General features: G+C 40.2%; 1 protein-coding gene across 5 annotated transcripts in view; it reads right to left on the bottom strand.

Moving 5' to 3' along the window:
• KIF27 (kinesin family member 27) overlaps positions 1–18,434 on the bottom strand; it is a 32,576-nt gene that overhangs the window by 6,369 nt on the left and 7,773 nt on the right. For 3 of the 5 annotated variants that reach the window (XR_003922157.1, XM_030005778.2, XM_030005780.2), the window contains 10 exons: positions 10,144–10,287; positions 6,971–7,177; positions 6,241–6,416; positions 5,726–5,859; positions 5,022–5,177; positions 3,752–3,957; positions 2,696–2,893; positions 2,230–2,343; positions 1,013–1,189; positions 159–374 (listed from right to left, as the gene is read on the bottom strand). Coding sequence is in view for 4 of the 5 variants with exons in the window: in XM_030005778.2 (XP_029861638.1) it covers positions 159–374; positions 1,013–1,189; positions 2,230–2,343; positions 2,696–2,893; positions 3,752–3,957; positions 5,022–5,177; positions 5,726–5,859; positions 6,241–6,416; positions 6,971–7,177; positions 10,144–10,287 (1,728 nt within the window). In the remaining variant the exon portion in view is untranslated. The remainder of the gene's footprint in view (positions 1–158; positions 375–1,012; positions 1,190–2,229; positions 2,344–2,695; positions 2,894–3,751; positions 3,958–5,021; positions 5,178–5,725; positions 5,860–6,240; positions 6,417–6,970; positions 7,178–10,143; positions 10,288–18,434) is intronic. The other 2 variants (XM_030005781.2, XM_030005782.2) reach the window with 2 other exon arrangements.

Below are 18,434 nucleotides of genomic sequence, written 5' to 3'. Positions count from 1 at the left end.
CATAGCAGTAGTTTAACATTGCTATTTACAAAAGCACTCAACCTCAGTTCCTTGGTTCTAGCTTATCTAATATTTGGAGACAATTTATGTTCTGATTGGAATGCTTTATTATACAACACTACCTAAAACCTGTATGCATCTCAGAGGTGCTCACTTACTTCAGTTGACAACACTTTACCATCTTTCAGTTTCTCATCGACACTATTTCTTCTTCTGAGCAGCTGATCCCTTTCCATCTGGAGAACCTGAATTTTTTCCAAAATGTCTGTCTTGTCTTCAGTGGTACTGCCCTGAAGCTGCATACCTTTATCACACAGTTCCTGATCCAGCATACTTAAGCGAGTAGACAATTTCATACTATCTTTGTTTAAAGCCTAAAAAAACCACAGCAACCATAGATATAAAACTGAGATACTCCTTTGAGTAAGAGAAACGTAGGTGAGATCATCACATTCTGTAGTGAAAGACTTGTCTGCTTCTTGCAATGGGACCCCATTTATTTTGAGTAGACAGCTACCTATAAAATTTACTATTTACACAAAAGATGAAGGAAAACAGAAACACTTAACATGTAGTTTTCTACACTAAAAATTAAAGGGGCTAGTCATTATAAGTGACGATGATACTTCAATTTCTATTCACTTTTGCTACTGAAAAATAAATAATGCAAAATGTTTCCCTGTCATGTTCTCTAGTTTGCAAAAGGACTGAGTCATTTTTAGATATTGTATTATTTAATGCTCTGCAATAACAGAACTCCACAGTTCAGATTTTTTTTGTTTGGTTTTGTTGTTGGAATTTTGGGGAGAAAAAGTGAAAAAAAATGATTATTCTGTGTTACTCATATTTTAAAAGTTGATTTACTCAAGCCACACAATAACTTCATGGCAGTGGTAGAGACACAGGTCACGTGGCTTGAGCCTCTTCTGCCATCTATCTGCCTTCCACCCCCACCCCAGTCTTTCAGTCAGCACTATAACTGTGGTGAATTTCATGTTTTTTGTTAAATCACCTGGCTAGATCTCAGTTTCTTGATTTCCAGGTGGCTTTTCTCTTGCAATAATGCTTCTTTTTTGGCTACAATGGCTTCTCTTTTCTTTAAATCTTCTTCTAGTTCTGCTAACTGTTGGTGCTGTTGGAGAATTCTTTCCATTTCTTCATCCAGCCACTTCTTTTGCTCTTCTAATTTCTAAAGTTTAAATAGAGATCCAGAGAGCATTAACCAGGACTTTTTGGGTCAGAATTTTATGATTATGCTTTTCCTTTTTTAGAATAACTGATAAAACTGTAGAAGAAATTGACAGTTCTAATGTTGACATTAATTCTGCAACAGAATCAGAAGAATACAGAAATTGGACTGTCTTAAAAAGAGGCTCAGCAATGTTACATTGCTACGTCTTGTATAAACAAATTTGTACCCAATGCCTTTAATGAAATGTATTCTTTTTCTAAGAACAGTTATATAAATAGATGTCTTCTATATAATCACAGTAACTAGGTTTGGAAGATACCTCAAGAATTCAGCTAGCCCATCCTCATTGTATTACAGTCACCCAAGACCAGCTTTTGTGGAAAAACATTAAGTGACAAGAAATTATGATGTTGAAAGACAGACAGACAGTAAATGAGAACTCTGATCCTGCCAGCGCTATCCATTGTAATTTATTCTGAAGACACAGTTTGTCAGTGGATATATTCCTGGTAAGGCCACAAAGTTGCCTTCATTTAAATTTTAAAATTTCGTTTCACCTTTAAAGACTTTGGGTAACTCATGAAACTCTCACGTTCCAATGTCCACATCTGAAATAATGTAGGTAGCACTGCTGTATAGGATACCTACTTTTCTAACCCTGTCAGGAACAACCAAAACCATAGACTTCTGTCATTTATGTCAGAGGAGAAAAAAAAAAACCAACAAACAAACCATGGAACACTTATAACAGAGCTCATCAGGATCACCCTCAAACCTACCAGGCAACCAAACCTGTTGAATTCTCAGGTCCCTGAATCAGTATCTTTGACAAATCATAGAAACAAAAGACATTAGAACCTCTCCTTTCCTTCACTCAGAAAGAGCTGCTAGACTATACTCCCAATTTTTGCTACAGCAAAAAAGAAGACAAAACTATGATGGAATACTCTTCTTCTAAACATTTTACAAAGATGACTAGGGATGAAGAAAGAAAATTTTTTTTCAGGGCCCATACAGATTCGGAGTAGATTAGCTACCTGTAGCTTCTGTGAAGTTCCCACTGAGTTATTTTTCTTCTTTTTAAATGCAGCAATCTCTTTATCCTTAAGTTTAAGGATCTTCTGTTGTTGCTCCATCTTTAGTTGAAGTTCCTATAAACAAACAAAAAGCCCTATTCTTCCTGCCTCAGTCAGTCTTTAAAATGCATTTAATGTCTGAATCCACACAAGTACGTCATCTAAAATACTAACCCTAAATTTACACGTAAAATTGCACTTCAGAGATGGATATCATGCAGTAAAATAAAACAAAAAAAGCTGAAGAGAAAGGCAAACTGAAGACTTCTGTGAAAATGTTTATAAACAATTTCTTCAGTGCATTTGTCAAGAAAGTCATTACTTAAAACTACGGAAAGCCTGGCACTACAGTTTATTGTCTTTGGGGAAGCAGAGGCAAAATTGGCTCATCTCATTCTTTGTCATAAAGAAACAGGAAGAATCCTACTTTAATTTGTTGCTGGTCCCGCTGAATCTCTGCTTCTAGTTGCTTCTTCTTTTCGCTCTCCTCACACAGTCTCTTCTGTAGCTGGGTCTGCTGATGCTTCATCTGAGCCACATTCTGCTCAAGTTCTGTTGCTTGTCTCTCACTTTGGTTAGATAACGAAGCCAGATTCTTAGTGTCTTGCTGCTTCTTCTGTAAAGCCTGAATGTTCATTGCAAATTTCAGCTTAATAGCTTGAAAACTTAAAACTATGACTCAACTTCATTCTTTGTTTCACTGAATTCCTGGAGTCAGCAAGACTTACTAACTTCTGCCCAAACAATCACTCATTATTTCTGTGGTTTCTGAGCTGTGTGGTAAAGTTGGCACAGGCAGAATTAATTTCAAGCGACATGAAAAGGTAAAGATACAGTTCATGCCTGGGAATACAGTGAAACTAGTAAAATCTAACAGAAATCACAGCTCTGGAAAATGTGCAGAGACATAATGGTGCCAGAACGCTGGTCCTGACCTCAAGCCAATACCTTTCTATATGGGGCTTGTCTCGCCCACCATTCTAGAACTGAGAGGCACAGAGCACCTAAGCTAGCCCTACACAGAATTTGAATGTAGGTATAGCAGAACTTAAAAGGAGAAAGTCAGTGCCAAACAAATATGACTGTATTGGGCCTGGTCCTGCAAACCACCACACTGATTTGCTTAAAGCTGGAATCTATATAGTATTTTCATAAAACATAAATTTTATTTATGGCAGGTAATAAACTTGTAATAGTCTCCTCATGTAGGTTCTTTTATGGTACTACATACAATGGTGTATGAGCATCTCATATCACCCACTTCTTTCTTGGTCTCTTATCTACCAAGAAAATACTGTATGTGCTTTAACCACATACACATTGAATAGCATTCTGAGTATAATAGTATTAAGTTTCTCATTAGCTACTTCAATCCAACCAGCTTCCAATGTGTAAAACTCCTAAGTTTTACAAGCAGATTGTTAAGGTTCAAAGTGATAGTGAGACAGAGATTTGCAAATCTTAATGGTCAGATCAGAAATACCTGCACTTTCAGCTTAGCTGCATCCATCTTCTTCCGGAACTCTTTTTGTAACTTGGCTTTCTCAGGAATGTCTCTCAGCTCCTTACTCTCCAGCTCCTGAAGCCGCTTTTGTGTTTCAGCCAGTTCCATTTTGGCCTGCTCAGATTCTTGCTCCAGTTTAGTTATCTTCAAAGAATACTGCCTGCTTACAGACTGAGCATCCTTACCTTAAAGACACCATATCCAAATAGTTTAAAAACAGCAGGATAATCAGTTGAAATGTAGTACTTAATTCTGTAGTTGAATCATTACTTACTTCTTTCTGGCTAAACCAATAATTTCTGAGACATTTTCCAACCCTAAAGGAACATACAGTTCCTTTCTAACTCTGAAATAGAGATAAAGGAAGCAGTCTTAAATCTGAATTCTTCATAAGTCACATGATGTCACCAAATAAAGTGCCATCTGAGTGCCAAATAACGTGAAATTCTTCTGCCTACTGCAGTTTTTTGCCAAAATGGCTCTCCTGTATTTCATAAATTTTGCTTTTTCCAGAAGAATATGCCGCTTATTTATTACTCAGCTTTCAGCTTAACAATCAGTAAACAACTTTGGATTGTGTTTCTACTCTCTGACTTGCCCTGTTTTGGGCAATCTTTCCCAAAGTACTACTTTTGGGGGCACAGAATCTTCCTCAGTGCCAAAAGACAACCTCAAGAGAAGATATGCACAGGAGAAGAGTGTGATTGAAGGGGTTGAGCAAAGAGATCCTTACTGTCATCATAAGGCTAGTTTCTGGCGGGCATATATATACCAGGACAGATGTGTAAGGGAGGTAAGCTAACAGGGACACTGACCTTTTCCCTCATCCACTTCTGACTCCTGCTTCTCTACTGCAGTGCTGGGAATGGTTACATTCCCAGCACAGTGATGTATCTTCTCTCCTATCCCAGACACCATGTGACAAACAGATGTCCACGAAGAGATCAGTAGCACTAAGCATACATGAAAAATTACACTATTGGTGGATAAAAGCAACAAGCAGCAAAGCACAAAAAATCTTTAACAAATACATCTGCGTATCATAGCAGAGTAAGCTGTAATCAAAATTTACAGCCTTTGGTGCAATCATAGCAAGTAATTAATGAAAGTTATGAATCTTTAAATTATTAAAAGTATTCTTGCATAAGAATTACATAAAAACTAAGACATGCAGGACTTCAGAAGTTTTGTGCCTTTTCTTTTGTTTCTGAACTTCTTCATTCTGATTTACCCTACAGTAGCCAGTTACCTGTTCTTACTAATTCCTTAATAAGTTCCTCTTTCATTTTGATATTAAGTGCAAGTTCTCTCATTTTTTGCTCGGCCTCTGTGAGTCTCAACTCTGAATTCTTTAACTTCTGCATGTTAAAAACATGACTTTTCTGGAGGCTGTCAATCTCTTCACCTTGAAAGAAAACAAAGCAATATGGAGATAAAAACTGTGGAATACACTCTGTATCCAAAAGATAGTGCTCTGGAACATTTTATGTGTGGAGTCCTTCCACATGAAGTAAAAGAATCAAAAGGAGAAAACAGCACAAAGAGTCTTTTCCCTGCCATGTGTCTAAACAGGAAAAGAAGGGATGGTATGGACTAGCATTTCAAGAGCCTAAGTGGGAGGAAAAATATTCCTGAAACCATTTCAGTGCAACTCTGATAAGGTAATAGCATCTATTTTCTTTCACTGAAGCAGTACTAAAGATGTATATCTAAACAGCTTTTTGATGTGTGAAGTGCTTTCTGGCTAATAAGTATTACTTAAACATTAAGGTCACTTAGATCAGTTTCAGAAAGGGGAAGAAGAAGAGAATCTTAAAAGCCTACATTGAACTATAACAAAAAAAATTGTATCAAATACACATATTTTGCTAGGAAAAATAATTACATGTGCTAAAGACATTCTTGGATATTCTGATACTGTAATAAGATTTGCTCTCACGACTTCAATTTTACCTGTGGTTGCGTCAGTCTGTAGCGCAGATTTATTGGATAAACCAGACTTGTCTACTTGACACTTCATGTCACTTAGATCAGGAAGAAAGCACAGAGAAGCCTGTTTTCGTGTCCATGTTCGGTTTATGGAATGCCTAAGGAAGAAAGAAAAACATGCTACATTCCAAACACACAGGGATATTTTTTCTTTAAGATTCATGCAAAGTCCATGATCTTAACAGAGAAAAATCCCAAACTCACATAAGCATTTGTACCTTCTTTCCCCTCTACTCTCCACCTCCCCACCCACCCTAATCTTCATGGTAGATTCTGGCCCCAAAACAAGGATTATGCAAACTTTATTAAATCAAAAACCTATGTTTATTAAACTAATTTTGTAATATGCCCAGTTGGTCCCATAAGTTTACCATAAGTAACATCACAAATGGTCTTGTATTATGCCAGGATTAGGCAATAATACTACCTTTGCTATACATTTGTCTGCAATAAAAATTAAAAAATAACAAAAAAATTACTTAAATGAGGTTTTCTTTTTGCTGCCTGTATTTTCTTCTTCTTCATCGCTGTGATCAGAGAGGTGGCAGTGAAGGACTTTATCCTGATCTTCTATGTTGCTCAGTATCATCTGGCTGCGAGCACGAAATTCTGCCATTACCCGGGCCAGGGAGAAGGCAGGGGGGCTTGTATAAACCTGTCAAAAAGCACACAAAAAAAGTGATGGGTAAAAATTCTTGCAACAAATTAGCAATTCTTTACTGATATTTAGAAAATATTTCAATTTAAAAGTCTGTCATCACCTGAGCTTGTAAGCAGAATTACAGAGGTTTTCTATAATACCTCTGAATACCTTTGTAACAAAAGGTTTTGCAAGAGCTTAGAGCACTTGTTCCAAATGTGAAAGGAGCCACTGCTAGCAAGTCATCATCCAACATATTCAATACATCAGTAAGAATAATCATTCATTTTTGATAATGTTTCATATTTGAACTCTCAAAACCCCCAGGAAAACACCAGAAAAGACTACAGCTTTAGCACTTAAAACTCATAATTTTAAGCCTGAATATTTTGGACAATTGTGGTATAACATATGTTGCGAGATATTAAAAAGCAGTTTTTCAGAGTCTTCAATGGGAAGCTAAACAGCATCTGAGAAAGCCACCATAATTTGTCATGTCAAGTTTAATTCTTGAACTACAACCATTACAAAGTAAAGGAAAAAAAATGTAACATTTGGGTAGACCTTACCTTTCGGGTCTCTGTCCCTGAAGGCGGGTGAAGGGAGTGTAGCAGACTCTTTGTGAGTGGGACACTGTATGGCCTCCTTGCAGATGCCACAATGACTGGTCCATCTCCACAGGCACTTGAGAAGTCCAACGTTTTCACATCTGTAAACTTCTCTAATTTTTCTTTTAGCTGATCAATAAGCATTTGCTGTTCCACCATTTTCTCATTCTCATGAGGAAAAAAAACCAAAGCAAAACTGTTGCTGATCATGAGCCCTGTATCGTATTCACCATTTCCTTACAATTCCTTACAAAGGTGATGAATCTTGTAAATCACTCACTGACCCTAAATTCTTCTGTAGTGCACAGGCAAATTCTGCAACAAACTGAAAATTCTATGACATATCATCAATCTAACACAGACAGCCCCACTCCAATAAATTTTAGACACATTTTTGTCCAGAAACACCTATCCAAGGTAAGCTTTGTTAACTTATCTAGGCAGCTAGTGAGAGGTAGATGACATACTTATAAGCCCGTGCTTGCTTTATATGTGTGTTTATGGAGAAATAAAATGGGAATTCAACAAAAATGTTCAAATGAAACACACGGTCTGAATCTAATTAATTAAACATGTGTACAGGCTTCCTCTTCCTCTTTAAGCAGTTCCACTTTAAAAATTATTTGTATTAACAAACATAAACATGTACATGATCCCAGGATCCCTTGTATGGGCTACTTCTTTTCTTCTACCCAGCCTCAACTTTGTTGGTGATGCCAGTTTGGAGAACTTACTTATCTGCTTCTCCTGCAGCAGGGTCTGTACATTGTTCAAAACTACCTATCTTACCTAAACTGATTCATCCATAAGGCCAAGATTATATCCATCTTCAACTCTCTCTATTCCTTTCAATTCTTTTTTAAGTACCTTTAAAATTTGGCCTGGTAACAACAGGAAAGTTGAAGAATAGCTAGTGATAGTCAACCAAAATTATTCAATTAAAGATATTTTGCATTCTCCTACTTTGAATAATACAGTTTTATTCATTCTTTATATCTTGTTTTCTTAGACTGTAAGTTCCTTCCAAATACACATAGACAATGCCTTGCAAATTGACATTCTGTTGGAATAAAATACGTTACATGCCTGTGTCATAAGAAATAGAATATATATATGAATACCATATTTGTTATGATTTTGGAAGCAGTAAAGGCCAACTGACCCACCTTGAAGGTATTATTTAACCCTTTGAAGACTCTTTGTCCCTGATACCCTTGTACATACAACCCCACAGTGCAACACCTGTTACATAAATACATATGTGTATAAACATTCAATATGTATCTAGTACCTGCTACTTTTGAAGTTCTTATTCTATCATGTATCACTAAATTACATATTCCTGTGAACACAACTTAAAATATTTGACAGATGCATTTTCTTTTCATTATTCTACCTATTTTATATGTTTTTAAATAAAAATGGCAGTTTAGTTTATTAAGTACTAAAATGGTGCCTGAGAGCTCTGAAGCCTCTCTCCTGTCTCTGATACTGAGACAATCATGATCTTTTACCTACACTGTGACTGCTTCTGTCCATTACCTCTACCTTGTATCCTCCAGAATTTATATAAGCATTATCTCCATGTAATAAGTTGACACTATGCTGTACAGGTTTTAAAAAAAAAAAAAAATCAATCTAGCCAGAGGTGACAGAAGAGAAAGAAAGTGACAGAGGGAATACTTACCTTTCATTCATTGACTCTCCCCAAGCCATCAGCAAAGAAGAGGAAAAAGGAGAAAAAATAGAATAAGGAGAAGAGTACTAGCTAGCCATGCTTATGCTTTTCTCTTTTAAAAAGTCAGATAACAATTTATCTATCATTCATGTGACAGGCAACACCAGGAGAATATTAACTATTCTATTTACAGTCTCCTGGATCTTGAAATGTTATATACTTACTACCCACCATAATTTTATTAGCAAGCACAAGATCTAAAGAAGGAAGGAGGCAAGCAGTGTTTCCACTATGTCACCCAGTTTCCTCTAATAGTAAATGCTCAGAAAATTAGGGTGAAATTCTGTCTTATAAGGTCAAAAGGGAACAATACTCTAATTCTTAATAAAGCTATAACAAAATATGTTTCTACGTCGTGGTTTAACCCCAGCCAGCAATTAAGCACCACGCAGCCGCTCACTCACTCCCCCCCCACCCAGTGGGATGGGGGAGAAAATTGGGAAAAGAAGCAAAACCCATAGGTTGAGATAAGAACGGTTTAATAGAACAGAAAAGAAGAAACTAATAATGATAATGATAACACTATTAAAATGACAACAGCAATAATAAAAGGATTGGAATGTACAAATGATGCGCAGTGCAATTGCTCACCACCCGCCGACCGACACCCAGTCAGTCCCCCAGTGGTGATTCCCCACCCCCCCTTTCCCAGTTCCTATACTAGATGTGACGTCCCATAGTATGGAATACCCCATTAGCCAGTTTGGGTCAGCTGCCCTTGCTGTGTCCTGTGCCAACTTCTTGTGCCCCTCCAGCTTTCTCGCTGGCTGGGCATGAGAAGCTGAAAAATCCTTGACTTTAGTCTAAACACTACTTAGCAACAACTGAAAACATCAGTGTTACCAACATTCTTCACATACTGAACTCAAAACATAGCACCATAGCAGCTACTAGGAAGACAGTTAACTCTATCCCAGCTGAAACTAGGACAACGACCTTTCAATTAAAGCATTCTATAGGTTCTTTATAGTCTTTTTTAGATTCTAAAGAATCTTTAAAGGCCTTTCAAATCCTAATTCATTAATTGTCCTGAAACGACTTAGCAATAATACACATCTGGGGAGGTGTATTATTGCTAATAATACTGTGGAGAGGGATGTGTGTTATGCTTTAGGAAGCATGGAGAGGGTGAATGATTCACCTCATGTTACACAGGAAGGCCATGGCACAGCTAGGCTGATATACAAACTTCAGGAATCACACTATTGTGCTTCATCCACTAGATGAACTCAACTTATTAAGTGATACAGCTCTAATTCAAACAAAATGCCCATAGGATTGACAGGCAGTTATGTCCAAAAAAGTCCTGAGACCTGTCTTGAAATAATGAATAAATTCACACAGTGGAAGGACGGTTCAATACAGATATATGTAATGTGTACCAGAGGAAAAATACCTGTACTCTACGTGTTTCTTGAGCCTCCTTTAAAGATTCCAGTTGTTCTTCGTTTTCCTGTAGTAATGTCTTTATCTGATTCTGCAGTATCTGCAGTTCATGATCCTTCTGGCTAAATACTTCTTCATCCATAACTAGAGCCTGCTAGATAATAAAAGAAAAGTTCAGCTGGGGAAAAGGTGACATTATTATTCTTACAGTTGGAAAATGAAAAAAAAAAAAACAAAACAACCCCAAACCTCAGTTGTTAAAAGATGTGGTCAGAACTGCAAAGTTTGGAGGTATGTATGGAAAATTTTCTAAGTGGTTATCTGTGGTTTCTACCAATTATTTCTTCACTTCTGTTTCATCTATTGATTTTCTTCTGACAAGTTTCTTTCTTCCAAAGCAGATCATGTACCCATAACCAAAGCTACTTTACTGAAGTAGATTTCTAAATCCAATTATTCTCTTTACGGTACTGTGAGATGTAGCCACAAGATCGCATCATCAACCGTAAGATTAATACACTTCTCAAATGAAAAAATAAGGACAGCTGTCCTCATTCGGCAACTCGTGTAACAGCCTAAAGATTAAAGAAACCATAAGAATGCTTCCTCAGATGTTCTTGTGGATAAATAACCCAATACTGATTGAAGGAGACTTCCAAATGTTCTTACTCTTCCAGAAAGCCTTTAGAAACCAAATACGAAGTATGGAAACATCACATCTTATTGTTCTAAAACTGGATACTTCTGTGCAACTATCTTACCTACATCTTTCTTCCAAAAAAAGACACCTCTTAATAGCTTTTAAGAATGCACTCAAGAACCTGATGTCTCTTTAGAGAATAGAACTTTTTCCAAAGTCTAGGTACCAATGCAAATGTTTCTACTAAACATTGTTGACAAGAGTATCCTGTCCCACACTGGTGCTATATCATTATGCAGAGTTGAGCCAACTACAGAAAAAAAGAAGCTTGCACAGATGTTAGCATGGTGACAAAGTGGGGCAAGATGAAGTGATAGAAAATTAAGTGGCATATTGTCCATATTGTATTAAACATACATAACTAAAATCAGAGTATATTTGCTCAGTTGTATTGGGTGTAGGTGTCAAGGGTTTGGTGGGGGTAACTGCAGGGGTTGTGGCTGTGAGAAGAGACCAGGGTTTCCCTATGCTGGACACAGCTGGTTCCAGGTGACTCTAGTGGACCCACTGCAGGGAACAGCTGAGCCCCTTAGCCAAGGTGGTGGTGCCTCTGGGATAATATATTTAAGAAAGGGCACAAAGTGCCAGACAGGAAGAAGGGGAGGGAACCAAAAGAGTGAGAAAGAGCAGAGGGAACACCAGGAGGAGAAGGAGGAGGTGCTCCACAGTGGAGCGGCAGATACCCACACTGCAGCCTGGGGAGGACCTTCGCGGGAGCAGACATATATTCCTGGAAGAACTGCTGCCCATGCAGAGCCCATGCCGAATCAGAGGAACGGTGCGAGGATTAAAGAGCAGCAGAGACAAACTGCTATGTACCAACCATAAACCACCCCGCCATGTCCCCGCACCACTCAGCAATGACCGCAACGAGTATGGAGTGAAGGAGTGAAGATAAGCCCGGAACAGGGAGGGAAGAAAGGTGCTGTTTCAGTGTTTGTCTTTTGGTTCCCTACTACCCAAATGAGTAATTTTATTTTTTTTAATTGGCAATAAACGAAATAATTTTTCCCCAATTCAAGACTGTTTTTTAATTGGCAAGGAATTTCCCTGTCTTTATCTCAACCCACAAGACTTCTCATTCCTATTCTTCCTATTTTCTCTCCCAGAGTCCTGCTGATGGAGGGGTGAATGAGTGGCTGGGTGGGAGTTTGGCTGTTAGCTATGGCTAACCCACTATGCCAGTATTTTTGTTCTGTGCAAGACAGCATTATCCAGGCAATCATAGGTGTTAGCAAAGAAATATGTATGTACACACAAAAGCAGGCCCACTATTAGCTATTAAATCTCTTCATAGAGCCTGTACTGTCTTGTTAATTTTAGCCTCTCCGTAACCATCTCCTCCTGGCTGTGGATGGCATACTCATCTGGGGAAATTTAAGTTTAAACTCAGCTCTTACACTGTTTTGAACCTGGGAAATAGAGTTTAAAATATGCTACAGAAGAAAATCAAGAAGTAAGAAAAAAGCTGTGATTTAGATTGACTGAGAACAAAGAAAAGACAGAATTTATATATGCAATTGCCTGATAACATTCTACAGGCTTATCACAGTTTGGTATGCAAATTGAAAATGGGTTGATATTATAAAATTCTAACTTGTTGGAGCACTGTCTCCTACTACAGGACGGACTCAGATTAGTTTTTCTGAGCTGTTCATCTTACATCAGAACTTTGCTCAGCTTCAAACTAATGTATAGGTATTTTAAGTTACAAAATTAATTTTCACTTGAGGTTCTGTTTATTGTACACTATGTGCATTATTTTGGATGTTTTGTTATTCATAGTCAACATTTTAACTCAGTACATTCAAAACATGCACTTCCTAAATGTATATGGGGATGTTCCCAAAAAGAATTATTTATTTGATCATGTGTCAGTTCTGTGAGTAGACATTACCATGCTTGAGAAGGCTGAGAGCTCTTCTCCCCATAGGTCATTGTCTAGCACTATTATCTGCTATCTGAGAAAGAGCTAATCAGAGCTACTGGCATGACAGGATCCTCATGGGATATCTGCATGCTAAGAATCCTGTACCTTGTTTTAAATTTTGACCTCAACTAGAAAACTGTAAAGAAGTATGATGCTACCAAAAAGCAGAAAGTTGATATATAACACAAAAGCAAGTGTTAGAAAAGTGATGAGACAGAGAAATCTGTAAATAGTTTAGAAACTCAGTTAGCTAAAGGCATGATAATGAAAAGGAAATGCAGGAGTTCTTGGTGAGAACATTCTTGAAGAAATACAGGTTAGGAAATTACTTAATAGATGAGATATCTGCAACTTCATAGTATTAGACTAGTATACTATATACATAGTATTAGATAATATTAGATATAAGTTGCAGAACTTAGCCCATGGGTTATCTGTAAGTACACTGATATCTGTGAAAATATCTGCATTGTAGTTATATCTGTAATGCTTCTGACAGACTAATTTATTTGCAGGATTCACAATTTCTGCGTTTACAGGACAACTGAAAGTAGTTGTGAGTTATCCCCCATAGGCAGCTAAGCACACACAGCCGCTCACTCACTTCCCAACCCACCCCACACACCCCCCACCCAACCCCAGTGGGACGGGGAAGAGCAAAGGAAGAGTAAAACCAAGAAAACTTGTGGATCTAGATAGAAATCATTCAGTAAGTGAAGGAAAAGTGGAAGAAGAGAGAAAGAAAACAAGACAAGTAATGCAAAGGCAATTAATGCAAAACCAATCACTCACCACCTCCCACAGTAGACTGATGCCCAGCCAGCCCCTGAGAAAAGACAGCTAATGTACCTAAGCCCTCTTCCTCTCCCTTTTTATTGCTGAGCATGTCATATGGCGTGAAATATCTCTGGTTGGTTTGGGTCATCTGCCTGGTTGTGGCCCTCCCCCCTGGGTGTACCTCCCAGTCTATTCACTGTGAGGTGCCAGATGGAGAAACAGAGACAGCCTTGATGCTGTGCAGACACTGTTCAGCAAGACCTAAAACATTGGTGTGTTATCAGCATTGTATTGGTCACAAATCTAAACCACAGCACCCTGTGAGCTGCTATGATGAAAATTAACTCCATCCCAGCCAGACCCAGTACAATCTCCACTCCATATTCCATACCATTTATGTCATGCTCAAGTCCCGCACCATCCAATACAACCTCATGAACCATCCCTCCTTTCTTGTCCTTTGATTTATATACAGATATCATTCCTTTAGTCTATGGGCCATTCCTCTAAAATATCTGTAAATGTTCCTAAAATGTCCACTGAGTTCATTTAGTCCATGACTTGGGTTCTGTCTGTTATGGTGGTCACTCAGGACAGGAGAGGCATGTTGTGTTGAGTTACTGGACATCAAACCAGCGCAGGCTGGGTCACTGCTGCCCTTGCCTGGCTTTTTGCAAGGCTTGTTCTCTGTTGGTTTAGGTGATTCCTGCTGTAGTACTTCCTAAAATATACAACTCACATCATAGGTTATTTTCCCCCAAGGTTAACTCTTTTGAGGTACACATCAGATTTCCCATCCTCCCACATCACCCCCCAAGTGTACCTGGGTCCTTGAGCAAAAGCAGTCCCCAACACAGGTTTGCCCTTTCCTGAGGGAGGAACAACCCATGCTGTCTTTCCTAAGCAGCACTCTACATGCACTACAGGGACCTTATCTCCTTCTACAATACACAGGGGTTTTGTTTGAGCAGGTCCAGGTCAGTTCGTTAATCCTCTGGTATTAATTAGCCAAGTGGCTTCTGCTAAATTTGCCTCTTACTGCCAAAATGTCCCAGTGCCCATTGCTTTCAGTATAGTCTTCAACAGTCCATTGTATTGTTCAGTCCTTCCGGAGGCTGGTGCATGATAGGGAACGTGATACACCCAATCAATGCCAGATTTCTTCATCAGGTGCTTATGAGATTGTTTCAGAAATGAGTCCCATTGTCTGACTCAATGCTTCCTGGGGTGCCATGTCACCACAGAACTTGCTTTTCGAAGCCCAGGACAGTGTTTCAGGCAGTGGTATGGGTACCATACAGTGTTTCAGGTGGTGGTATGGGTACCATACTGTCCACTTTTCTTGTTCTGCAATATATAAGGCCAGCTGGATGGCTTGCACTTCCGCACATTGACTTGATTCACCTTTCCCTCCAGCAGTTTCTGCAACTTGTCATGTGGGACTCTGCACAGCAGTTTTCCACCTCCAGTGGTTCTCACGATATGACAGGACCCATCAGTAAACAGAGCATATTGTTTCTTATTTTCTGGTAAGGGAAGCTGAGCTTCAGAATGAACTATTTCTGAAGCATCTTGAACCCCTTCATTTGCTGCTAGTATCTCCTTCTCAGTTGGGGTGTAGTGAGCCTCAGATCCTCTATACCTACAGCTCCAAAACCCTAGAGGTTGACCTTGGATGTCTCCAGGTGCTTTCTGCGAGAGGCTCCAGCTGAGGCCATGCTCCCTGGTGTCAGCATAAAGCACACTTCTTACACTTGGTCCTGCCTGGACTGGCCCAAGGGCTACCGCACGAACTATTTCCTGACTGATCTGTTAAAATGTTTATTACTGCTTGGGGACCCAGTTGAAATAGTTCTTCTTTGAGGCCACTCAATAGAGAGGACTTACAAGTTGACTATAACCTGGACTATGCATTCTCCAGAATCCCACAATGCCTAGGAATGCCTGGGTTTCCTTTTTTTTAACTACTGGGGACACGGCTGTTATCTCATCTTCTTATCACTTCTGCTAGGATGTGATGACGCCCATCTTGCCATTTTATTCCCCAAGACTAGATTTCTTGTAAAGGTCCATTGACCTTGTTTTGTTTAATGACAAAACCAGCTTTCAGAAGAATCTGGATTTTCTTTTCCCTTTCTTAAACACTTCTTCAGCTGTGTTACCCCACACAGTGATGTCATCAATGCACAGCAAGCTTTCCAGGGCTTTGCCCTGTTCCAGTGCAGTCTGGATCAGTCCATGGCAAATGGTAGGGCTGTGCTTCCACCCCTCTGTGGCAGTTGATTCCAGATTGGACACCCTTCCACATCAAAGCTAACTGTGGCCTGCACTTTGCTGAAAAAGGGATTGAGAAAAATGTATTGGCAATACCAGTTATGGCATATCACTTGGCTGCCTTTGACTCCAGTTCATACTGGAGTTCTAGTATGTCTAGTATGGCAGCACTTAATGGTGGCATGACTTCATTCAGGCCATGATAGTTCACTGTAAACCTCCACTCTCCATCAGACTTTCGCACTGGCCATATGGGACTATGAAAGGGCAAGTGAGTCTTGCTAATCACTCATTGGCTCTGGAGTTGATGAATCAGCTCCTGGATGGGAATGAGGGAGTCTCACTTGGGACAATATTGACACCAGTGTACCATCATGGTAGCAATTGGCTCTTGCTGTTCTGCAACACACAGCAACCCCACAACAGAAGGATCATCCAAGAGGCCAGGCAAGGTAGACAGCTGTTTAATCTTCTCTGAACCTGCAGTGGCTACATCAAAGGCCCAATGGTACCTCTTTGGATCCTTGAAGTACCCTCTTTTGAGAGAGTCAATGGCAAGGATATATGGGGCCTCTGGACTGGTGACAATAGGATGCTTCTGCCACTTGTTTCATGTTAGGCTCACCTCAGACAATGATTGGGATCCCTCTGTCACTCCAGAAATCCAGATGTGTTCTGCCCCCTTGCATCCTGATGGCGTTAGGGTACACTGCGCACTGGTGTCCACCAAAATCAAAGTAAATCCAATTGTCCATTTCCTCCGCTTGGGCGGAGGGAGGCCCCCTGCCATTCACAATCAGAGCATTCATTACCTGACTCCTGTAATTGCAAACCAGAAGTCTTTATACCATGAAAGAAGTCCATCTCTCTCTCTCTTGCCCAGGCTATGCTACAAGGACTATTCACAGGTGTGATCCTACTACAGACCAGCATGGTTCTTCCATGGTAGAAGGCGTGGGGTTCAAAGCCACAAGGACATAAGTCCATTGGATCAGTATCAGAAAGAGGAGAGGGGTCCTCAGACCATCTACTGCATCTCAGGAATAGACTTCCAGGACCAAGGTAGGTGCACCTTCCCTATCCTCCCTACAGTCACGCCGATAGAAGCACAGGGTGGCACATGGCATGTTCCCATGGATCCCTTTCCTTTGATCAGAGAATGGCTGACTCATGGTAGCTGAGATGCTGGCCTCCGGGGCAAGGAGGGAGAGAGATTATCCACATTCTCTTCAAGTTGCCAGACCTTGTGGAACAGTCTTGCCACAGCTGAGATATAGGCCCACAGCAGGGAGGGGGAATAGAGATTCTCTTTGAATTGCCAGAGCTGGGCGACCAGTCTATACAAAGCTAGTGCTTCGATGTCAGCCCAATCTGTCATTGCTAGGTTGCTGTCTCATGACATCGGTGCACTCTGTATAGACTTCTGCCACACAGATCATGTGCACTGTATGTCTTTCGGATCTTTGGGGGCCTGATTATCGTCCATGTCACTGTAGACCACCTCCACCACCGCTAATTACCTCAGACACTGGATACCTTCTTCTGTGGCAGTCCACTTGCCTCACTGGATTACAGTATCTTCTTTAGGAGGGTACCTTACCTTCATGCTTAGCAAGAGCCACCTCTGGAGGCTGCAGGTGGCTGCCCCTTTTCTGATCCCTCTGTCAGTCCCACAGTCCCTAGCAATGGATCCCACCTGCTGTGCTTCCCTACCTTCTAGTTCCAGACTGTTAGGCCTACTATCCCAGCACTGGAGCAACCAGGTAGCAATTCACTCATTTTGCTGACAGACAAAATCTTTCCACCTATCTTGCAGCTTGGTCACAGATAGGAACCAGGTAGTTTCCACCTCTTACAATTTCTATCTCTCTCCTCCGCTATCCTGCTGCAGAATAGGCTGCCTCTTCTGATTCTTCCTCTCTCCCGCTCTCAAGAGGAGCTGCTTCTTCTCTTACTAACTGAGTTGACCTTTGCTTCCACTGTTTCTTTTTGACTACAGGAGCAACTATTACAGTTGAGGGTTTGGTCTCTGGTTTAGTGTCCGTTTGTGTGGCCTCAGAGCAACAGACCTTCTCCATGCCCATTTGTGGGCTCTTAGATCGCGAAACCCTCTTGCACCTCTGAGGGCACTGGACAGTGGCTTGATAGGCATGGGCCAGGTCCCAACACAGCTTTAGAAGTCACTGTGTTTCACCTCCCCTCCTTCAAATGATGTATTAGCTTGACGGGTTTACAAGCCTGTTCAGGCATGAAATCCCAAGCCGTCAGAGGCAATAGTGGCCCTACGCACCTGCCCAACTCCTGCCATACTCCCTGCTACCCCAGGGATCAATCGCCTTGGAGCACATTCCTGTGTGGCACCCCCAATTAGTTGTTTAACTTTATGAACAATAATCAAAATCAGGATCACAACACACACCAGTATGAACCGTCTGATTGCACAAGGTTATCAAAGGAACTGAAAAGCCATTACATCAAGGCTATAAAAACCTATCCTGGAGGAGAGGAAGGGATAGGTGCCATTCTTTCCTCCCTCTAGAAAATGTCTCTCAGAGGAGAAAAGGGGAAAGGTATAGTTGCTGGTTTTGTCCATGAGATGGTTCTTGGAGTACTGGGAGAC

Source organism: Aquila chrysaetos, chromosome Z, assembly GCF_900496995.4.
Source record: "Aquila chrysaetos chrysaetos chromosome Z, bAquChr1.4, whole genome shotgun sequence".
Classification (NCBI taxonomy): Eukaryota; Metazoa; Chordata; class Aves; order Accipitriformes; family Accipitridae; genus Aquila; species Aquila chrysaetos.
Note: the sequence above shows the minus strand (reverse complement) of the source record. Positions and strands in the feature narration are given on the sequence as shown.